This window comes from Scomber scombrus, chromosome 10, assembly GCF_963691925.1.
Source record: "Scomber scombrus chromosome 10, fScoSco1.1, whole genome shotgun sequence".
Taxonomy (NCBI): Eukaryota; Metazoa; Chordata; class Actinopteri; order Scombriformes; family Scombridae; genus Scomber; species Scomber scombrus.
Window position 1 is genome coordinate 29,256,935 of NC_084979.1, and position 25,154 is coordinate 29,282,088.

The 25,154-nt window shown below is 38.3% G+C and overlaps 3 protein-coding genes across 3 annotated transcripts in view; 1 reads left to right on the forward strand and 2 right to left on the reverse strand.

The window, feature by feature from the left end:
- Positions 1-25,154, forward strand: part of irak1 (interleukin-1 receptor-associated kinase 1) — a 416,029-nt gene that overhangs the window by 362,169 nt on the left and 28,706 nt on the right. The gene's annotated exons all lie outside the window — the stretch shown is intronic.
- Positions 8,820-14,376, reverse strand: LOC133987744 (galactose-specific lectin nattectin-like). The gene is made up of 5 exons (XM_062427188.1): positions 14,361-14,376; positions 10,784-10,872; positions 10,248-10,382; positions 9,100-9,211; positions 8,820-8,887 (listed from the first exon to the last, which is right to left on the reverse strand). Exons 1-5 carry the CDS (start codon positions 14,374-14,376, stop codon positions 8,820-8,822), a joined length of 420 nt encoding a protein of 139 aa, XP_062283172.1.
- On the reverse strand, positions 17,434-22,539 carry LOC133987745 (galactose-specific lectin nattectin-like). The gene is made up of 6 exons (XM_062427189.1): positions 22,341-22,539; positions 22,019-22,177; positions 19,188-19,276; positions 18,643-18,777; positions 17,721-17,832; positions 17,434-17,501 (listed from the first exon to the last, which is right to left on the reverse strand). Exons 1-6 carry the CDS (start codon positions 22,537-22,539, stop codon positions 17,434-17,436), a joined length of 762 nt encoding a protein of 253 aa, XP_062283173.1.

The following is a 25,154-nucleotide window of genomic DNA, read 5'->3' on the forward strand; positions in this document are numbered from 1 at the left end:
ACAACAAGAGGAACGTTGGCACTATAAAGTTTCATATTATCTTCAGATCAACATTTTAATTTATTTTTGAACAGAAATAGGACTGTGGATTTTGTCCCTGCATTACTTACATTGTAAGTGCATTATGAAGGGATCTTCTAATAGTAAGTATGAACAGGTGGAATGATTAGAGCAAGAAAAAATGGTTTAATGTTGATTTTATAGATTCAATTGAAACATTCTTATAATTAATAGATTTGTTTTGATGTATTTTAATTGTATGTATGTTGTATTTTAATGTTTTAACTGCAAAAACTTTTTATCGAAGGTGAGTTACAGCATGTTAATAATAGGTGTCTCTTGAGGGTTTAATATCTATTTATGCAACTACCAAATTACATAAAGAATATATTCAATGTCAGGCATGCAGAGAGCAGCTGCATTTGCACTCACCTTTGTTGCATCGTAGCCTCCAACCCAAGCTACTGTATGTTTGCCAGTTAATCTATGAATGATATCTCTGATGAAGTTGTACACTTTTGTGTTGGGGATTGAAGCAAGATTCCCACCGCTGAGAGTGCAGGCATGCTGATGGAAGAGAATAAGTGTAAAGCAAAAAAGATTAAATGAGTGAGAGAAAACAATAGAGATGGAGTGTTTTGGAGGATGGAGAAGTGGGAGAAGTGAAAAGTGAGAATGTACATGGAGTTGGCTGTACTTTGTACCCACGTTTTCCTTCCAGCAAGTAATTAACATTTTTATTCATTGACAGAGGAAGTCCACAATGAAAGAATCTTGTGTGCTTAAAATCAATAAAAATGTGAATGTCAAAAAACTTGATAATCACAGGTAACTGTAAAGCTGTTTGAATATCTTGCTGATATATCAATCTACATATTGTATGAGGACTTCTAATGACTAAGTGATTCTCAAAAGACAGTTGTTCTACAGCATATGTAATGAATACCATATTATTAATGATATTGTTTCATAAGTACCTCTGCATCAGCCCAGTCCTTTTCAACGTGGCCGAACACGTAACAATGATTCTCAAACTGAGTCCAACCAGGTGGGCACACATGGCAATCTATAACACAGTTATAGATAATTAGAGGGATAATGATGCAAAAAGGGACACTTTTTATGGACTGCCAAATAAATGAATACATTTTCAGAAGCACTAACCTGCTGCTACATTTGCCTGTGAACATGGAGAAAGCATGATTAGTATTGAAATCCTCTAAGATTTGCTCTCTTTTGTAATTGTAGATTTGAATTACAAAGATAAAGGACAAAAAATTATAACAACATTGAATTTAATCAATTTGTTCACTTCAGTCTATTGCAAATATAAATAAAACATAAATATTTCAGTCTTACTAATACTACCAGTAATTAACACTCTCTTATTTAACACAGAATTATAACATAACATAATACACCAACATTCCTTGACAAGATTTACCATCTCTCTCATAGAAAGTTAAATTGTAAAAGGTGGGTGAGATAAAACTGTGAATAAGGAGAATAATAATGTCAATAATTATTAAAAATAGCAGAAGGAACATAACATTAAGTAGATCCACTGAGAAATACACAAGAAATTGACATATACTGTACATATCGTACTAACACACAAATTCATATATATATAAAGAAGCTGTAGTTAAGGTACTTATGGCTTTCTAAAATAGAACCAGTGGGTCTGCTGGTTGACCAGACTGTGTTCAGGTAATAATCTCAAAGGATTTTGCTGCCACAAAAAATAAATATCTGTGGAAATGTATGTGGTGAATAGAGGCCACCTGTTCAAAATGAGGACCTGAGAACTTTTTAAAAAACTAATATTTCAGTGTGCATAATACTTACATGTTCTCCAATCCACAGTCCACAGAGGAGCAACATGAAATAAAGGTTTGATGCCATCTGTGTAAAGATACAGTATATTAGAAATGTAATGCATCATGGAAAATTCTATGGTGAATTTTTTTCTTAAATCAAAATGACATTAAATGAAATTATTGAAGCTATTTCACAGAAATATGGCATGGTAAAGAAAAAGGGGATTTGTTCTTGATGTGAACTCTAAATGTGATTTTTTTTTTTAAAACAGATCAAGAATAATTTCTGTACATATGTTTCAAACCAGCTGATGCCATGATGAAAAAGATTAAAACATTACCTTGTTGGAGGATCAGGTGAGGTGTCACTTGCAGCAGTAGAAGGTAGCTCAGTGTCTTTGAAAGGAAAGTCTTTTATATGCTCCTCTGATCACGAAATACCAATGAATTATTGTAATGAATAATGTGTTGCATTAGTCTTGAGGAAACACCCAGAACTTAAAGTACAAGATGTCTTCTGTACAGGATACCCCTAAGGTATCCGCTACAGCAAACACTTTCAGAAGCAATGCTACGGGGTGTTTGCGATCAATAGTTCATATTTAATTTATAATTATTATAATTAATAATTATATTATTGTCAATATAATTATTATAAAATATTAGAATGACCAAATATTATAATTTATAACAGTCACTTCACCGGTTTGAAAACTTCCATTTCAAACCAGACTGTATTTACATTGAAGATGTCTTTGCCATCTTTGCCTGGGGCCCCCCAGATCGTGTTAATGTTTTTTACTCAAGTTTATCGCTCCTCACTGACTCACACACTGTCACAGACTGCTGTTATAATCGACCTCTGTAAACTGTGCACAGTGCACAGCATGTGTTGGTCATATTCCTGTACTGTCTGCACACATTGTTGGATTTTGATGTGGGTACCCGCCCAAGGCGGCATCTTATTGGGGGTGCCACGGAGCGGAGCATACACCAAAAGAAAAAAATAAGATTCATGTCTTCTTTTTATAAAGTCACCGAGGTTGAAATAAGGAGTAGAAAGTCCAGATATTTGTGTTCAAATGTAGGGAGTTCAAGTAAAAAGTCGTAAGAAAGTTAAATACTCAAGTAAAGTACAGATACCAGGAAAATTTACTTAAGTACAAATACTTTGTTACTTCCCACCTCTGTTGTTTGGCGCCCTAAGCAATGTACCTGCTCTACATCCTGCTTTTAAATCGTTTAACCACATGAATCAGCCATGTTTGACTTTCTGTCACCATCACACATAATTTGCAATCCTGCAAGTAGTATAGAGAAAAAGTCCTTATTGAGCAATATGGCAGCTGAGGTATGTGTTGTGTTCTCACTGATCACATTTACACTGACAATGAAAGCATGTTTTGGTTAATCACCAGTCTGCATTTAATCATTACACAGGCTTTGTGAAAAAGTCACATGAATGTAACACTTCTGTCCGACCCAGCTACTGCAGCCTGAGACTGAAGCCAGGGGAGAAGTACCTTGAAGTACGTTGTCTCTGACGGCTGCGAAATGCTACAGTTGACTCCCATTCAAACTTCTCTCAATTCAGTTCAGTTCAAATGTATACATCACGCCAAATCACAAATGAAGTTATCTCAAGGAACTGGACCGTGTCCAACATTTCTCCATGACCAAGCACTTGGTGGTTGTGGAAATCTGTGAGACAAGAAAGCACAAAAACTCAGGGGAAGCAGCCAAGTTGGTAATATGCATTTAAGGTATATGAGTGTGTACAGATGGAGAAGGTGGGGAAAGAGAGAAGAGCTCATTGCATCGTGGAAACTTCCCTGACAGTCTAGGCCTACGGCAGCATAACTAGGAGCTGGTCCAATCCAAGGTTCGACAATTGGCCAGAGCCTTCTTTCCAGTATCTTGGCATAAGCTTTTCCCAAGAGGCTGAATAATGTGATCCTCAATAGTTTGAACACACCCTCTGGTCCCTGTTTTTGAAAAATGGGAACCATCATCTCAGTCTGCAAGTCCAAGGCCACTGTCCCCATCCTCCATGTGACATTGAAGAGGCATGTCAGCCATGGCAACCAAACAATGTCCAGGGCCTTCAGCATCTCAGGGTGAATCTCATCCACACCTGGCACCTTGTCACTGAGGAGATTTTAACTACCTTAGAGACCTCTGCCAGGGATATGAGTGACGCTTCCACGAGTCATCCAGCTATGCCTCCTCTATAGAGCATGTCTATCAGGTTTAAGAGGTCATCAAAGTGTTCCTCGGGTTTTTTCAGCAGCGATCACCTGAGCTGAGCTTTTTTGTCCTGTTGGTACTCATCTGCTGCTTCAGAAGACCCCTGGGCCAGCCTTCCTTCTTCAGCTTGATGGCCTCCTTCACCGCTGTTGTCCACCAGCAGGTTCTCAGGTTACCACCCTGACAGGCACCAATGACCTTCTGGCCATAACTCTGGGCAGCCGCCTCCACAACTGAGGTCCTTAACATGGCCCACTTTGATTACATGTCCCGAACCTCACATCACCTTTGCCTGGATGAAGAGAAATACCTCAGGATTGAGGATTTGGAAGATCATGTGGACGGGGGCCTCTGCCAGACATTCTCAGTTCACCCTAAAAGCTTGTTTAGGTTTCCCAGGTCTATTTGGCAGCCTCCTCTGCCACCTGATCCAACTCACTAGGCGGTGATCAGTTGACAGCTCTGCTCCTCTCAATTGGAAACCTGCAATGGCCCCACTTCGCCATGGCTGCTGCTGCCTGCAGCCAGTCAATACACAGTTATCTGACGTGTTGACCGATGTTTCAAATAATTTCTTCCTGCCCGAAACACATTAAACAATGGCAGCTTCTGCGCTTCCCATTCTGTACAACAAATCGTTGTACAATTGTAGAGATGCAGAAAAAAAGAAGGACCAGAAGAATGGACCGAAATCCCCAGTCTGTTTGGTGCAACAAATGATCTTTGAACCAGGGGCGGACTGGGGCAAAAAAGTGGCCCGGGAATTTGGTACCTGACTGGTCCACTCAGGGGCCGGGGCAGCGGATGATGGAGGTGGATGCTGGAGGCGGATGATACAGGTGGATGCTGGAGGTGGATGATGGCGGTGGATGCTGTAGGTGGATGATGGAGGTGGATGATGGAGGTGGATGCTGGAGGTGGATGATGGAGGTGGATGATGGAGGTGGAACAAATATGTTCACATATATGTGGGAGACAAAAAAATATGCATGTAAAAATTATTGAAGGGATAATGACACATCATTTAACCTGAGGCCTTGATAAGAACAAATATATAATAGTTTTTATAGTTACTTAAAATAGTCTGCAATAGTCGCTTAATAGTGTGAAGACTGGTGAACATGTAAGTCACACTAAAAATGATCCTAACATAATAGTTAACATATCATCACCTTACTGAAGTAGCAATTTCTGCAGCAGCACACTTTTCTCTGCAACACCATCTATGATGTCCTCACTGCTTATTCTGTAGCCCTACTGTTAACAAACAGTAAATGCACTTGAAATGTAAAAATGTACTTAAATGTATTGAAGAAAATTCTCCTACATCATGTTGATTGATATTTATGTTTCAAACAGGAATATTACTGTTAGAATGTTTACATTTCATTTAAGTTAAATAGAAAAATGTCAAACACATTAACATATTGTGCCTCAGATAAGCACAATTACATGTTCTTAATACTGAATAATTACAGCTTAAGTTTTACAAACTGCAAATAATAGGCTAGACTTTAAGAAACATACAACACATTTCCTCTGCATGTAGCCTGTCTCAATTTATGTTATCCAACAATACCCACCCAAAAGAATAAAACTGACATTCAATTTAATGTTGATAAATTAGCAAAGTAATTAAGACAGCAGAGCAGCATTTAGCTCACTAGCTTTAAGTGAAATACAACAGAGATGTTAGATCAGATGCTCAGCTATTTTATTATGCTTAGCCACTGAGTACCGTCTTCTCCATTTTTGCACACTGATTAATTGATTGACAGATGAAGAGCGAGAAGGGGACCGAAACCCTCTGCCTTAGGCTGTGATTGGCCAACAGCTCCAAGACCGAGGTGAAAGAAGTGTGACACACCCATGTAGGCCAATGTTGATTAGCCAGACACTAGAGAAACTGTTAACATTGGTTATCATTAAAGGCCAGCCCAACTGCGCCGAAAGTCTTTTTTTTTCTTCTTCCGGCTGTACCGGCCCACCGGGAAAACTCCCGGTACTCCCGGTGGCCAGTCCGCCCCTGCTTTGAACTAAGATACTGTAGTAGCATGTGGGTCAGTATTTGGATCATTTTCGTGCACTAGCTTGCCTTTCTGCTTCAACTTCAATACCGACCTCGCACACCAGTGATGAAATAGGCGGTTTATTTCAGGCATGTAGGTGATATCATGATCATTCCCAGGGTTGGAGAATTTGATTCATCCCCACAGATAATGGACAGGGCAGCGCTTTCATCCTCCTCAAATACACTAAGGCAACAGCAAGAGCGATGTGTCTTTCCATGGCGCAAATAATATCTTCTAACCCTAACGGCTCGTTTAGGTTTCCCAGGTCTTTTTGGCAGTCTCCCCTGCCACCTGATCCAACTCACTAGGTGGTGATCAGTTGACACTCTGCTCCTCTCAATGGAAACCTGCAATGGCCCCACGTCGCCATGGCTGCTGCCGTCTGCAGCGAAGTGCGGGCAAAAAAAAGTTGGGAATAGTTTTGCTGTTTTGCAGCAATTTGCAGCGAGAGAAAACCTGCAGCCAGTCAATACGCAGTTATGTGACGTGTCGACCGATGTTTCAAATAATTTCTTCCTGCCCAAAACACATTAAACAATGGAAGATTCATTTATTGTGGCAGCTTCTGCGCTATACATTCTGTACAACAATCTGTTGTACAATTGTAGAGATGCAGAAAAAAAGAAGGACCAGAAGAATGGACCTAAATTCCCAGTCTGTTTGGTGCAACAAGTGACCTTTGAACTAAGATACTGTAGTAGCATGTGGGTCAGTATTTGGATCATTTTCGTGCACTAGCTTGCCTTTCTGCTTCAACTTCAATACCGACCTCGCACACCAGTGATGAAATAGGCGGTTTATTTCAGGCATGTAGGTGATATCATGATCACTCCCAGGGTTGGAGAATTTGATTCACCCACAGATAATGGACAGGGCAGCGCTTTCATCCTCCTCAAATACACTAAGGCAACAGCAAGAGCGATGTGTCTTTCCATGGCGCAAATAATATCTTTAAAGGATCTTAACTATTTATAAGAATTCCTTCATCTATCCATGTCCCTTGAATCATGCTCTTAATGGTATGCCCCTGAAAGTGGAAATAGAAAGAAATGAGGCAGGACACGGTGTTGCTGGCTTCGGGTTTCATGAACATTAGATGTTCATCAAACTCAAAACAACCAAATGTTTACACCTCACTTTCAAAATACACAATAGAAAATATGCACTGTATCTTTTAACAGCTAACATTAAAGAAAGTACATATACTTTCTTTTGAATAAACTACAACTCAAAATGTGTACTGTCCCTACTACACAACTAGAAAGATATATACTTTGCTCTTGCTTTAACTTTGTCACACATATCAACGAAGCATTTGTACATTTAACAAACACAATATTCTTTAAACTGAAACATATTCACACTGTTATTTTACTCATACAAAATGAATATAGACAAAACCCGCTTTCTTACTGAACGACGCTGAGCACGTCTCTATGACGCCGTCTACGTGATTCAAACTAGCAAGCATGCTAAAGCAGGACGAACATTTTCATGTTATTTAGACTGACTAAATTCACTCACTTAAGTTACTCTCGACACAGATATATTATCAGCAGTGTGTTCATTGTAACATAGAAACATGTATACTCAGTTAAACATGATTTACAATCATTTTCCTCACCTGAAAGGGGAAATAGAAAGAAATGAAGCAGGACACAATGATGCTGGCTTCAGGTTCAAACTGTAATGAACGAGCTGTCAGCAACACGCCCCCTACAGGCAGAACCTGGAAGACCAGAGCAATCAATCTAATCACATCTTTCTACTGAAATAATGGATTACAGATAACTAAAACACCTGATAATTAAACCGGTAGAAATAAAGAACATTTTAAAATATCATTCAAGTGCATTTTCTCAAAACATCAACATCAGTATTTTAACTGTTGTCTCAACCATTGCTTCTTTTAGTGCACATTTGTATATCCATTACATTAACAGGTTTTTATATTGGCATTTTAGTGGTCCTTTTAGTGGTCTTTTTTTTTTTATCTTGCTTTAATTTGTATGTATGTATCGGTTTGTATGTTGAGATGCCCTCTCCTGAAACTGTAACCAAATCTACCTTCGGATATTAATGAAGTTACCTTGACATTGACAGCATGAAACAGAACAATGTATGAGCTGACAACAGAAGGCCATTACAATGTCCATGGAGCTGTGTGCACATGATTATAGCAAAGTTTGTTGAGTTATCCTGAGTTAAGCCAGGTAAAATGTGTTTGATTTTTCCATTTCCTTTTGTGAGACACTTGTGGATACAGGGGTCAGATTAGATCACCTTTTTTAGTTACTGAACAAGTCTCGGGTCTGCCTCTTATCACCTTCTTTTCCACTCTGGCTAAGCTCCCTCACAAGACCTCTTGCAAATAAAGTGTCAAGGCCCAGTTGTTGATATAGACAGCAACCTCAAGTTTTGGGACTTTGACTATGTTTATCCAAAGACATTCTACATTATAACAGATATTTGGCTTTACATTCTTACCATGTTTACTCCATTCTCTGTAGAGTGTATGTCTGGTGTGTGATTTTATTATTTAAAATAAAATAAAATGATCAGACATTGCATGATATATCTTTATTGACTCAACTGAAATTCAATCAAAACTGTCAGTACAGTATATCTTCAAGAAGGTGTATGTGACATCCACAGCTGTGTCAGCACATGGCATGGATCTTCACAGGCTCTTGCCACAAATAAACGACCTCTTGAAGCCACAGTTTACATCGTTGACAAAGTCTTTTTCTGTAGAAAGAGGTTTTAAAAATATATATTAGAACTTTGGAGAACTCATGGACACATGCCTTTTCTCAATTAAGAATCTTAATATCTCCTTGTAACACTCTCCATCAAGACACAACACATTGTAAGGCTACACCACATTGTTAAAAAAGGTCATTTCTCAATTTCCTCTAAGAAAATCCCAATTTAGAGGACAACAAATCATGAATTTGTACCTCTGAAGTTGATCTCCATGCAATTCTCATGACCACCAGCATTGTTAGGCTCGCCGCTATGCCAGCCTTTGAAGTCAAACTTGCTGCCATCGCTCCACAGCCACACACCATCCTGAGAGAAAATGTTTTCAGAGTCATTTCACTCAAATCTATATTTTAACCCCCAGTGGGAGAAAACTGTGCTAATTGGGTGAAATATCCACCACTTATAATAAAGGGAGAATAATTTTAATTACAAGGAAAAATTACTTTCAAAACACTCATCAGCAATGCCTCGTTTCAGAAATAATGTTGAGGTTACTCAAGATAATCTATAAACATTGGTTTTCTTCTATTCACCTACATCAAATAACAAAAAAAAAAAGTATAAAAACTGGCATCACGTTGCACTTTAAGTTTCTTATGTTACTTTTAAATGGTTTGATCATCCACATCAATGTTTAATTCACCATCACTGGTAGCAGCAAAGTGCTCAGAAACACAGATTTCATAAACCTTGACAAAAACTGAAAATATGTGCATGAACCTCAGCTATAACTTTTTTACAATTATTAAACTGTGAAACAGCAGTCAGGTGTCCGTATGAGCAGTGAAAGATTGTTCTCTCTGTAATCATTCCTCCTGTTCGTACTGACTATTAAAAGATCTCCTTCAAATGTGCTTTCAATGTAAAGTGATGGAGGACAAAATCCATAGTGTGGAAGTATAGTAACAACAAGAGGAACTTTGTCACTATAAAGTTTCATATTATCTTCAGATCAACATTTTAATTTATTTTTGAACAGAAATAGGACTGTGGATTTTGTCCCTACATTACTTACATTGTAAGTGCATTATGAAGGGATCTTCTAATAGTAAGTATGAACAGGAGGAATGATTAGAGAAAGAAAAAATGGTTTAATGTTGATTTTATAGATTCAATTGAAACATTCTTATAGTTTATAGATTTGTTTTGATGTATTTTAATTGTATGTATGTTGTATTATATTTTAATGTTTTAACTGCAACAACTTTTTATCAAAGGTGAGTTACAGCATGTTAATAATAGGTGTCTCTTGAGGGTTTAATATCTATTTATGCAACTACCAAATTACATAAAGAATATATTCAATGTCAGGCATGCAGAGAGCAGCTGTATCAGCACTCACCTTTGTTGCGTCGTAGCCTCCAACCCAAGTTATTGTATGTTTGCCAGTTGATGCATGAATGATAGCTCTGATGAAGTTGTACACTTTTGTGTTGGGGAGGGAAGCAAGATTCCCACCGTGGGAAGTGCAGGCATGCTGATGGAGGAGAATAAGTGTAAAGCAAAAAAGACTAAATGAGTGAGAGAAAACAATAGAGATGGAGTGTTTTGGAGGATGGAGAAGTGAGAGAAGTGAAAAGTGAGAATGTACATGGAGTTGGCTGTACTTTGTGAATAAAAGCCAGTAGCCTCGCGTTTTCCTTCCAGCAAGTAATTAACATTTTTTCATTGACAATGAAAGTCCACAATGAAAGAATCTTGTGTGCTTAAAATCAATAAAAATGTGAATGTAAAAAAAAAGCTGTTTGAATATCTTGCTGATATATCAATCTACATATTGTATGAGGACTTCTAATGACTAGGTGATTCTCAAAAGACAGTTGTTCTACAGCATATGTAATAAATACCATATTATTAATGATATTGTTTCATAAGTACCTCTGCATCAGCCCAGTCCTTTTCAACGTGGTTGAACATGTAACAATGATTCCCAAACTGAGTCCAACCAGGTGGGCACACATGGCAATCTATAACACAGTTATAGATAATTAGAGGGATAATGATGCAAAAAGTGACACTTTCTATGGACTGCCAAATAAATGAATACATTTTGAGAAGCACTAACCTGCTGCTACATTTGCCTGTGAACATGGAGAAAGCATGATTAGTATTGAAATCCTCTTAGATTTGCTCTCTTTTGTAATTGTAGATTTGAATTAAAAAAATAGAGGACAGAAAATTATAACAACATTGAATTTTATCAATGTGTTCACTTCAGTCTATTGCAAATATGACTAAAACTTACTAATACTACCAGTAAGTAACACTCTCTTATTTAACACAGAATTATAACATAACATAATTATTAACACCAACATTCCTTGACAAGATTTACCATCTCTCACATAGAAAGTTAAATTGTAAAAGGTGGGTGAGATAAAACTGTGAATAAGGAGAATAATGATGTCAACTAGAAAATTCCAGGGAAATTTTGAGTGCCACGGGACTGCTGCCGGAAAGAGTACACAATTTATTTCCAGTGTTCAAAAGTCACCCTGATCATATTCTGGTTTCGGGTATTAAGTACATCTTACTAGTCAGTATCAAGTGTAATGTACTTTATTCTCAACTTAACATCCCGGAAATATTAAGTAAATGTTCATCATATTTAAGCATAAATAATATTTATTTAAACTAATTAATTAAAGTCTACTTCATTTTTTTCACAGACAGGAACATCACTGTTATGAAATTAATAAGTAAATCTTATCATTAAGACAGTAGATTTTATTATAGTTTTTTATGACTGGAATTCTTCTTGGAAATTGACTGGAAATATTCCAGTATTTCAATTCCAATATTCCAGTTAATCATATTTAAGCATAAATAATATTTATTTAAACTAATTAAAGTCCCTGTAAAGAAAGAATAAATATGTGTTCTGAGTTTGATATGCCACAGAAAAGTGTGTTGTTAACCACCCTGCCAAATGTGAATGATTAAAAAAATGACTAAATATGTGAAATTAGGCTTCAAAGTTGTGTAAAAATCAGCCTGTCTCTGTGGGCGTTCCCGCCGAGTTCGCTGAAGCCCCGCCCCCTAACGAGTGTCACCTATCAATCAAAGTCACTACCTCTACCCTAAACATGGTCGTTGTGGGCGTTCCCGCCGAGTCCGCGGAAGCCCCGCCCCCTACCGAGTGTCACCTGTCAATCGAAGTCAGCACCTCTGTGGGCGTTCCCGCCGAGTTCGCTGAATCCCCGCCCCCTACCGAGTGTCACCTGTCAATCAAAGTCACCACCTCTACCCTAAACATGGATGCTATTGCTGAGAGCTAGCTTGGTTAACTGACAAAATAGACAGACAGGAATTAGCCAATCACAAAAAAGTAGGTCAGTTTCTGCCCAGCAACAGGCTGTCAAGGACAGCAGAGGCTCTACGGTTGCTACGGTGATTTGAGAATCTGCTTGGAAAAAATTCTCAAAATGCCCCAGAATTTGGCTTCTGACAAGGTCCCGAACAATTGCAAACTGTGAGAAAACCGTAACTCCTGTCCAAAAACCGAAAACACCGTGAGAGATACAGAAGCCGGCAGATTCTGACAGTGTTTATTTTATTCAGATACTCCTTAAAATGAGCGCGTAAACTCAGTGCGAAGAAAGAGTGAGATTCTTTTGAAAAAAATTTTAAATTTTGTGCAGACCCCGCCTGTCAATGTCACATTTTATGAATCCCAACACCTATGTCTACATTTTGACAAAAAATTATTAGTCTCCTTTTTATGGTTTGGCCATGAGCTCGAGTTAAAAATGAAAATTACGTTTATTTTTTACTGCTTCTCGCACTCAAGCTAACTGACGCTTCCACTCTAACTTTGAAGAAAAAGTGATTTCCACTCCTCGTTTGACTGCTCATAGTTTGAAAAGTTTACATTTTATGTAAAAACAGAGAGAGCACACGTTTTCCTCCGTTTTAAAGTTTGAATCACATTTCTACATGCAGGTATGAGAGAGCTAGGTGACTCCGAAAAAAGGTTACATTTTGTGGTTTAAAAAAAAATTCCCATTAATTTCCATTGGGGAATTATGCCCGTTGTTTTGGGAATAACTTTGGGAAAAATTGGAATTTGAACAATCCAAATAATAGCACCTCTTTCCAGATCGAGCCGCACGTTTTGATGTATATATGCCCCGAGGCACTCCCTCTGCAGTATTACTGCTGAGGGAGTGCCTCGGAGCTTAGTGGCACTAATAATTAGTAAAAATAGCAGAAGGAATATAACATTGTCGATCCACTGAGAAATACAGAATACATTAACATATACAGTATTGTACATATCGTACTTACTCACATATTCATACATATATAAAGAAGCTGTACTTAAGGTACTTATGGCTTCCTAAAATAGAACCAGTGCGTCTGCTGGTTGACCAGACTGTGTTCAGGTAATAATCTCAAAGGATTTTGCTGCCACAAAAAAGAAATATCTGTGGAAATGTATGTGGTGAATAGAGGCCACCTGTTCAAAATGAGGACCTGAGAACTTTTTTTTAAAACTAATATTTCAGTGTGCATAATACTTACATTTTCTCCAATCCACAGTCCACAGAGGACCAAAATGAAATAAAGGTTTGATGCCATCTGTGTAAAGATACAGTATATTAGAAATGTAATGCATCATGGAAAATTCTATGGTGATTTTTATTTTTTATTTTAAATCAAAATGACAATTTCATATCTTTTTATTGAAGCTATTTCACAGAAATATGGCATGGTAAAGAAAGGTAAAACAGAAAAGGGGATTTGTTCTTGATGTCATTTTTTTTTAAACAGATCAAGAATCATTTCTGTACATATGTTTCAAACCAGCTGATGCTATGATGAAAAAGATTAAAACATTACCTTGTTGGGAGGATCAGGTGAGGTGTCACTTGCAGCAGTAGCAGGTAGCTCAGTGTCTTTGAAAGGAAAACGCAATCTTTTATATACTCTTCTGATCACGAAATACCAATGAATTATTGTAATGAATAATGTGTTGCATTAGTCTTGAGGAAACACCCAGAACTATATTAAAGTATTAAAGTACAAGATGTCTTCTGTACAGGATACCCCTAAGGTATCCGCTACAGCAAACGCTTTCAGAAGCAATGCTACGGGGTGTTTGCGATTAATAGTTCATATTTAATTTATAATTATTGTAATTAATAATAATTATATTGTCAATATAATGATTATAAAATATGATTATTATATATTTATAACAGTCACTTTACCGGTTTGAAAACTTCTATTTCAAACCAGACTGTATTGACATTGAAGATGTCTTTGCCATCTTTGCCTGGGGCCCCCCAGATCACGTTAATGTTTTTTACTCGAGTTAATCGCTCTTCACTGACTCACACACTGTCACAGACTGCTGTTATAATCGACCTCTGTAAACTGTGCACAGTGCACAGCATGTGTTGGTCATATTCATGTACTGTCTGCACACATTGTTGGATTTAGATGTGGGTACCTGCCCAAGGCGGCATCTTATCGGGGGCACCACGGAACGGCGCATACACCAAAAGAAAAAAAAAGATTCCTTATTTGCAAGTCATGTCTTCTTTTTATAAAGTCACAGAGGTTGAAAGTAGCAAGTCTGTTTTGACAATATAAGGAGTAGAAAGTCCAGATATTTGTGTTCAAATGTAGGGAGTTCCAGTAAAAAGTCGTCAGAAAAATAAATTCTCAAGTAAAGTACAGATACCAGGAAAATCTACTTAAGTACAAATACTTTGTTACTTCCCACCTCTGTTGTTTGGCGCCCTAAGCAATGTACCTGCTCTACATCCTGCTTTTTAATCGTTTAACCACATGAATCAGCCATGTTTGACTTTCTGTCACCATCACACATAATTTGGTAAATATTAAGCGAAGCTGTTCTTTTAACCATGAACCATCACCAGGCCACTGCAACAAACTCCGTCCTGCAATCCTGCAAGTAGTATAGAGAAAAAGTCCTTATTGAGCAATATGGCAGCTGAGGTATGTGTTGTGTTCTCACTGATCACATTTACACTGACAATGAAAGCATGTTTGGGTTAATCACCAGTCTGCATTTAATCATTACACAGGCTTTGTGAAAAGTCACATGAATGTAACACTCCGTTTTGCAGCAATTTGCAGTGAGAGAAAACCTGCAGCCAGTCAATACACAGTTATCTGACGTGTCGACCGATGTTTCAAATAATTTCTTCCTGCCCGAAACACATTAAACAATGGAAGATTCATTTATTGTGGCAGCTTCTGCGCTTCCCATTCTGTACAACAATCCGTTGTACAATTGTAGAGATGCAGAAAAAAAAGGACCAGAAGAATGGACCGAAATTCCCAGTTTGCTTGGTGCAACTGGTGACCTTTGAAGTAAGATACTGTAGTTGCATTTGGGTCAATATTTGGATCAGTTAGCTTTGTGAGCACCTGCCCATGTCTGTTTTAATGGTGTTTTAACTGTCTGCTGTCACTGAAGTTTGTATGTATGTATGTATGTATGTATGTATGTATGTATGTATGTATGTATGTATGTATGTATGTATGTATGGGTTTGTATGTTGAGATGCCCTTGCCTGAAACTGTAACCAAATCTACCTTTGGGTATTAATAAAGTTACCTTGACATTGACAGCATGAAACAGAACAATGTATGAGCTGACAACAGAAGGCCATTACAATGTCCATGTACAGTTGTGACCAAAATGATTAGCCCCCCCTTATGAAATTAGACAAAACTCTTGATTTCTCCATGGAAATGGCCATTAACAACATGTGTTTGTTATTGTGGAAACAAATACACTACAAAGACAAACGTTGACAAGTTTGATTAGGATAATTTATTGATACAATGAGTTGAAACAAAAAAGGGCAAAAATGAGAAATCAAAAATTATTAGCCCCCTGGCCATTAATAGTCAATTGTGTACCCTTTCTGAGCCACAACTGACAACAACCTTTTAGAGTAGTTCTTTACTAGGTTGGCACAGGTCTCCTGAGGGACTTTGGCCCATTCTTCCATTGCAAATTGTTCCAGCTGGTCCAAATTGCGTGGTTTCCGAGCATGGACATTCACTTTGAGCACCCGCCACAGATTCTCAATAGGATTGAGGTCTGGTTCTCTGTGCGGGCCACTCCAGGACCTTGGTTTTGGTATCCTTCAGGAACTGTTGGACCAATTACGATGTGTGCTTTGGGTCATTGTCTTGTTGGAAGACCCAGTGACGACTTAAGGATAGACTACGGGTAGATTTCTGCATATTATCCCTCAAAATGTAAACATAATTTGTTTTCATGATGCCATGCACCCGAACAAGGCTCCCTGTGCCTGAGGCTGCAAAACAGCCCCACAGCATGATGCTCCCACCACCATGTTTAACTGTGGGAACTGTGTTCTTAGGATTCAAGGCCTCTCCCTTTCTTCGCCAAACATAAGCAAATTCCATGTGCCCAAACAATTCCAGTTTAGTCTCATCAGACCAAAGCACAGACTTCCAAAACTCATCTTTACCTTTCAAATGTTCACGGGCAAACCTCAGTCTGGCTTTGATGGGCCGCTCTTTGAGTAAAGGGGTTCATCTTGGACGATGGCCCTGAAGTCCACCACGATGGAGAGCCCTCACAACTGTGCTCCTTGAAACATTAACTCCAGAAGAGGCCAGGTAAGCAACAATCATCTTGACAGATGTCTGGAGATTCTTGCTGACATCTCTGACAGTTTTCCTCTCTAGAGTTCTTGAAATCTTGAGCTTACAACCACACCCAGGTTTGTTTCCTACAGAATTTGTCTCCTTGTCCTTGGCAATGATGCAACGTACAGCGGTTCTAGACACTGTGAAACGCTTGGAAATGGCAGTATACCTTCCCCCTTATCATGAGCCTCCACTATCTTCTTTCTGAGCTATTGACTGATTTCCTTTGTTTTTGGCATGGTGAGTAAAAGTAGTCCCTCTCAATAATGTGCCCTGTTCCTTGGAGTCCTTTTATGCTGATTGAATGTCCAGGTGTTGTTAGGAATCCAATTGACTGCACAGGTGTGGTTTGAAAGCTGATTGGTTAATTATGTGTGTTTTTGAAGGCAAGAATTCACATGGGGGGAAATATTATTGACCACCCCATCATGGGGGCTAATATTTTTGACATCCCCATTTTTCTCTATATTTGTTATAAAGCAAGCCTAAAATATTATTTTATATCCCAAAATGTACCAAAAGCTACTAAAAAGCACTGGTGAATGTTTGATTATATCGAGTTTTATCAATACTGCAATCTTTGGGAATAATTTTAGGAACATGTTCCATAATTCCTGGGGGGCTAATAATTTTGGTCACAACTGGTAGCTGTGGCTTTACATTCTGACCATGTTTACTCCATTCTCTGTAGAGTGTATGTCTGGTGTGTGATTGTATTATTTAAAATGAAATAAAATAAAATGATCAGACATTGCATGATATATCTTTATTGACTTAACTGAAATTCAACCAAAACTGTCAGTACAGTATATCTTCAAGAAGGTGTATGTGACATCCTCAGCTGTGTCAGCACATGGCGTGGATCTTCACAGGCTCTTGGCACACACAAAAGACCTCTTCAAGCCACAGTTTACATCGTTGACCAAGTCTTTTTCTGTAAAAAGAGGTTTTAAAAAAAATATGAGCACTTTGGAGAACTCTCCAAAAAATGTTTGACACTGACACTTGCCTTTTCTCAATTAAGAATCTTAATCTCTCCTTGTAGCACTCTCCATCAAAGCACAGCACATTGTAAGGCTACACCACATTGTTAAAAAAGGTCATTTTCACATTTCAACTCTAAGAAATGTGGAAACAAATCATCAATTTATACCTCTGAAGTTGATCTCCAAGCAATTCTCATGACCACCAGCATTGTTAGGCTCTCCGCTAGACCAGCCTTTGAAGTCAAACTTGCTGCCATCGCTCCACAGCCACACACCCTCCTGAGAGAAAATTTTTTCAGAGTCATTTCACTCAAATCTATATTTTAACCCCCAGTGGGAGATAACTGTGCTGATTGGGTGAAATATCCACCACTTATACAAAAGGGAGAATAATTTTAATTACAATGAAAAATTACTTTCAAAACACTCACCAGTAATGCCTCTTTTCAGAAATAATGTCGAGGTTACTCAAGATAATCTATAAACATTGTTTTTTTCTTCTCTTCACCTACAGCAAAAAACTAAAAAAAGTATAAAAACTGGGATCACGTTGCATGTTAATCATTCCTCCTGTTCATACTGACTATTAAAGATCTCCTTCAAATGTGCTTTCAATGTAAAGTGATGGAGGACAAAATCCATAGTGTGGAAGTATAGTAACAACAAGAGGAACTTTGGCACTAAAGTTTCATATTATCTTCAGATCAACATTTTAATTTATTTTTGAACAGAAATAGGACTGTGGATTTTGTCCCTGCATTACTTACATTGTAAGTGCATTATGAAGGGATCTTCTAATAGTAAGTATGAACAGGTGGAATGATTAGAGCAAGAAAAAATGGTTTAATGTTGATTTTATAGATTCAATTGAAACATTCTTATAATTAATAGATTTGTTTTGATGTATTTTAATTGTATGTATGTTGTATTTTAATGTTTTAACTGCAAAAACTTTTTATCGAAGGTGAGTTACAGCATGTTAATAATAGGTGTCTCTTGAGGGTTTAATATCTATTTATGCAACTACCAAATTACATAAAGAATATATTCAATGTCAGGCATGCAGAGAGCAGCTGCATCAGCACTCACCTTTGTTGCATCGTAGCCTCCAACCCAAGCTACTGTATGTTTGCCAGTTAATCTATGAATGATATCTCTGATGAAGTTGTACACTTTTGTGTTGGGGATTGAAGCAAGATTCCCACCGCTGAGAGTGCATGCATGCTGATGGAAGAGAATAAGTGTAAAGCAAAAAAGATTAAATGAGTGAGAGAAAACAATACAGATGGAGTGTTTTGGAGGATGGAGAAGTGGGAGAAGTGAAAAGTGAGAATGTACATGGAGTTGGCTGTACTTTGTACCCACGTTTTCCTTCCAGCAAGTAATTAACATTTTTATTCATTGACAGAGGAAGTCCACAATGAAAGAATCTTGTGTGCTTAAAATCAATAAAAATGTGAATGTCAAAAAACTTGATAATCACAGGTAACTGTAAAGCTGTTTGAATATCTTGCTGATATATCAATCTACATATTGTATGAGGACTTCTAATGACTAAGTGATTCTCAAAAGACAGTTGTTCTACAGCATATGTAATGAATACCATATTATTAATGATATTGTTTCATAAGTACCTCTGCATCAGCCCAGTCCTTTTCAACGTGGCCGAACACGTAACAATGATTCTCAAACTGAGTCCAACCAGGTGGGCACACATGGCAATCTATAACACAGTTATAGATAATTAGAGGGATAATGATGCAAAAAGGGACACTTTTTATGGACTGCCAAATAAATGAATACATTTTCAGAAGCACTAACCTGCTGCTACATTTGCCTGTGAACATGGAGAAAGCATGATTAGTATTGAAATCCTCTAAGATTTGCTCTCTTTTGTAATTGTAGATTTGAATTACAAAGATAAAGGACAGAAAATTATAACAACATTGAATTTAATCAATTTGTTCACTTCAGTCTATTGCAAATATGAATAAAACATAAATATTTCAGTCTTACTAATACTACCAATAATTAACACTCTCTTATTTAACACAGAATTATAACATAACATAATACACCAACATTCCTTGACAAGATTTACCATCTCTCACATAGAAAGTTAAATTGTAATAGGTGGGTGAGATAAAACTGTGAATAAGGAGAATAATAATGTCAATAATTAGTAAAAATAGCAGAAGGAACATAACATTAAGTAGATCCACTGAGAAATACACAAGATATTGACATATACTGTACATATCGTACTTACACACATATTCATACATATATAAAGAAGCTGTACTTAAGGTACTTATGGCTTTCTAAAATAGAACCAGTGGGTCTGCTGGTTGACCAGACTGTGTTCAGGTAATAATCTCAAAGGATTTTGCTGCCACAAAAAAGAAATATCTGTGGAAATGTATGTGGTGAATAGAGGCCACCTGTTCAAAATGAGGACCTGAGAACTTTTTAAAAAACTAATATTTCAGTGTGCATAATACTTACATGTTCTCCAATCCACAGTCCACAGAGGAGCAACATGAAATAAAGGTTTGATGCCATCTGTGTAAAGATACAGTATATTAGAAATGTAATGCATCATGGAAAATTCTATGGTGAATTTTTTTCTTAAATCAAAATGACATTAAATGAAATTATTGAAGCTATTTCACAGAAATATGCCATGGTAAAGAAAAAGGGGATTTGTTCTTGATGTAAACTCTAAATGTGATTTTTTTTTTAAACAGATCAAGAATAATTTCTGTACATATGTTTCAAACCAGCTGATGCCATGATGAAAAAGATTAAAACATTACCTTGTTGGAGGATCAGGTGAGGTGTCACTTGCAGCAGTAGAAGGTAGCTCAGTGTCTTTGAAAGGAAAGTCTTTTATATGCTCCTCCGATCACGAAATACCAATGAATTATTGTAATGAATAATGTGTTGCATTAGTCTTGAGGAAACACCCAGAACTTAAAGTACAAGATGTCTTCTGTACAGGATACCCCTAAGGTATCCGCTACAGCAAACACTTTCAGAAGCAATGCTACGGGGTGTTTGCGATTAATAGTTCATATTTAATTTATAATTATTATAATTAATAATTATATTATTGTCAATATAATTATTATAAAATATTAGAATGACCAAATATTATAATTTATAACAGTCACTTCACCGGTTTGAAAACTTCCATTTCAAACCAGACTGTATTTACATTGAAGATCTTTGCCTGGGGCCCCCCAGATCGTGTTAATGTTTTTTACTCAAGTTTATCGCTCCTCACTGACTCACACACTGTCACAGACTGCTGTTATAATCGACCTCTGTAAACTGTGCACAGTGCACAGCATGTGTTGGTCATATTCCTGTACTGTCTGCACACATTGTTGGATTTTGATGTGGGTACCCGCCCAAGGGGGCATCTTATTGGGGGTGCCACGGAGCGGAGCATACACCAAAAGAAAAAAATAAGATTCATGTCTTCTTTTTATAAAGTCACCGAGGTTGAAATAAGGAGTAGAAAGTCCAGATATTTGTGTTCAAATGTAGGGAGTTCAAGTAAAAAGTCGTAAGAAAGTTAAATACTCAAGTAAAGTACAGATACCAGGAAAATCTACTTAAGTACAAATACTTTGTTACTTCCCACCTCTGTTGTTTGGCGCCCTAAGCAATGTACCTGCTCTACATCCTGCTTTTAAATCGTTTAACCACATGAATCAGCCATGTTTGACTTTCTGTCACCATCACACATAATTTGCAATCCTGCAAGTAGTATAGAGAAAAAGTCCTTATTGAGCAATATGGCAGCTGAGGTATGTGTTGTGTTCTCACTGATCACATTTACACTGACAATGAAAGCATGTTTTGGTTAATCACCAGTCTGCATTTAATCATTACACAGGCTTTGTGAAAAAGTCACATGAATGTAACACTTCTGTCCGACCCAGCTACTGCAGCCTGAGACTGAAGCCAGGGGAGAAGTACCTTGAAGTACGTTGTCTCTGACGTGACGGCTGCGAAATGCTACAGTTGACTCCCATTCAAACTTCTCTCAATTCAGTTCAGTTCAAATGTATACATCACGCCAAATCACAAATGAAGTTATCTCAAGGAACTGGACCGTGTCCAACATTTCTCCATGACCAGGCACTTGGCAACAATAGCAAGGGGATAGGTGGTTGTGGAAATCTGTGAGACAAGAAAGCACAAAAACTCAGGGGAAGCAGCCAAGTTGGTAATATGCATTTAAGGTATATGACTGTGTACAGATGGAGAAGGTGGGGAAAGAGAGAAGAGCTCATTGCATCGTGGAAACTTCCCTGACAGTCTAGGCCTACGGCAGCATAACTAGGAGCTGGTCCAATCCAAGGTTCGACAATTGGCCAGAGCCTTCTTTCCAGTATCTTGGCATAAGCTTTTCCCAAGAGGCTGAATAATGTGATCCTCAATAGTTTGAACACACCCTCTGGTCCCTGTTTTTGAAAAATGGGAACCATCATCTCAGTCTGCAAGTCCACGGCCACTGTCCCCATCCTCCATGTGACATTGAAGAGGCATGTCAGCCATGGCAACCAAACAATGTCCAGGGCCTTCAGCATCTCAGGGTGAATCTCATCCACACCTGGCACCTTGTCACTGAGGAGATTTTAACTACCTTAGAGACCTCTGCCAGGGATATGAGTGACGCTTCCACGAGTCATCCAGCTATGCCTCCTCTATAGAGCATGTCTATCAGGTTTAAGAGGTCATCAAAGTGTTCCTCTGGTTTTTTCAGCAGCGATCACCTGAGCTGAGCTTTTTTGTCCTGTTGGTACTCCTCTGCTGCTTCAGAAGACCCCTGGGCCAGCCTTCCTTCTTCAGCTTGATGGCCTCCTTCACCGCTGTTGTCCACCAGCAGGTTCTCAGGTTACCACCCTGACAGGCACCAATGACCTTCTGGCCATAACTCTGGGCAGCCGCCTCCACAACTGAGGTCCTTAACATGGCCCACTTTGATTACATGTCCCGAACCTCACATCACCTTTGCCTGGATGAAGAGAAATACCTCAGGATTGAGGATTTGGAAGATCATGTGGACGGGGGCCTCTGCCAGACATTCTCAGTTCACCCTAAAAGCTTGTTTAGGTTTCCCAGGTCTATTTGGCAGCCTCCTCTGCCACCTGATCCAACTCACTAGGCGGTGATCAGTTGACAGCTCTGCTCCTCTCAATGGAAACCTGCAATGGCCCCACTTCGCCATGGCTGCTGCTGCCTGCAGCCAGTCAATACAGTTATCTGACGTGTTGACCGATGTTTCAAATAATTTCTTCCTGCCCAAAACACATTAAACAATGGCAGCTTCTGCGCTTCCCATTCTGTACAACAAATCGTTGTACAATTGTAGAGATGCAGAAAAAAAGAAGGACCAGAAGAATGGACCGAAATCCCCAGTCTGTTTGGTGCAACAAATGATCTTTGAACCAGGGGCGGACTGGGGCAAAAAAGTGGCCCGGGAATTTGGTACCTGACTGGTCCACTCAGGGGCCGGGGCAGCGGATGATGGAGGTGGATGCTGGAGGCGGATGATACAGGTGGATGCTGGAGGTGGATGATGGTGGTGGATGCTGGAGGTGGATGATGGAGGTGGATGATGGAGGTGGTTGATGGAGGTGGATGATGGAGGTGGAACAAATATGTTCACATATATGTGGGAGACAAAAAAATATGCATGTAAAAATTATTGAAGGGATAATGACACATCATTTAACCTGAGGCCTTGATAAGAACAAATATATAATAGTTTTTATAGTTACTTAAAATAGTCTGCAATAGTCGCTTAATAGTGTGAAGACTGGTGAACATGTAAGTCACACTAATAATGATCCTAACATAATAGTTAACATATCATCACCTTACTGAAGTAGCAATTTCTGCAGCAGCACACTTTTCTCTGCAACACCATCTATGATGTCCTCACTGCTTATTCTGTAGCCCTACTGTTAACAAACAGTAAATGCACTTGAAATGTAAAAATGTACTTAAATGTATTGAAGAAAATTCTCCTACATCATGTTGATTGATATTTATGTTTCAAACAAGAATATTACTGTTAGAATGTTTACATTTCATTGAAGTTAAATAGAAAAATGTCAAACACATTAACATATTGTGCCTCAGATAAGCACAATTACATGTTCTTAATACTGAATAATTACAGCTTAAGTTTTACAAACTGCAAATAATAGGCTAGACTTTAAGAAACATACAACACATTTCCTCTGCATGTAGCCTGTCTCAATTTATGTTATCCAACAATACCCACCCAAAAGAATAAAACTGACATTCAATTTAATGTTGATAAATTAGCAAAGTAATTAAGACAGCAGAGCAGCATTTAGCTCACTAGCTTTAAGTGAAATACAACAGAGATGTTAGATCAGATGCTCAGCTATTTTATTATGCTTAGCCACTGAGTACCGTCTTCTCCATTTTTGCACACTGATTAATTGATTGACAGATGAAGAGCGAGAAGGGGACCGAAACCCTCTGCCTTAGGCTGTGATTGGCCAACAGCTCCAAGACCGAGGTGAAAGAAGTGTGACACACCCATGTAGGCCAATGTTGATTAGCCAGACACTAGAGAAACTGTTAACATTGGTTATCATTAAAGGCCAGCCCAACTGCGCCGAAAGTCTTTTTTTTTCTTCTTCCGGCTGTACCGGCCCACCGGGAAAACTCCCGGTACTCCCGGTGGCCAGTCCGCCCCTGCTTTGAACTAAGATACTGTAGTAGCACGGGGTCAGTATTTGGATCATTTTCGTGCACTAGCTTGCCTTTCTGCTTCAACTTCAATACCGACCTCGCACACCAGTGATGAAATAGGCGGTTTATTTCAGGCATGTAGGTGATATCATGATCACTCCCAGGGTTGGAGAATTTGATTCACCCACAGATAATGGACAGGGCAGCGCTTTCATCCTCCTCAAATACACTAAGGCAACAGCAAGAGCGATGTGTCTTTCCATGGCGCAAATAATATCTTATCAAGGATCTTAACTATTTATAAGAATTCCTTCATCTATCCATGTCCCTTGAATCATGCTCTTAATGGTATGCCCCTGAAAGTGGAAATAGAAAGAAATGAGGCAGGACACTGTGTTGCTGGCTTCAGGTTTCATGAACATTAGATGTTCATCAAACTCAAAACAACCAAATGTTTACACCTCACTTTCAAAATACACAATAGAAAATATGCACTGTATCTTTTAACAGCTAACATTAAAGAAAATATATATACTTTCTCTTGAATAAACTACAACTCAAAATGTGTACTGTCCCTACTACACAACTAGAAAGATATATACTTTGCTCTTGCTTTAACTTTGTCACACATATCAACGAAGCATTTGTACATTTAACAAACACAATATTCTTTAAACTGAAACATATTCACTCTGTTATTTTACTCATACAAAATGAATATAGACAAAACCCGCTTTCTTACTGAACGACGCTGAGCACGTCTCTATGACGCCGTCTACGTGACTCAAACTAGCAAGCATGCTAAAGCAGGACGAACATTTTCATGTTATTTAGACTGACTAAATTCACTCACTTAA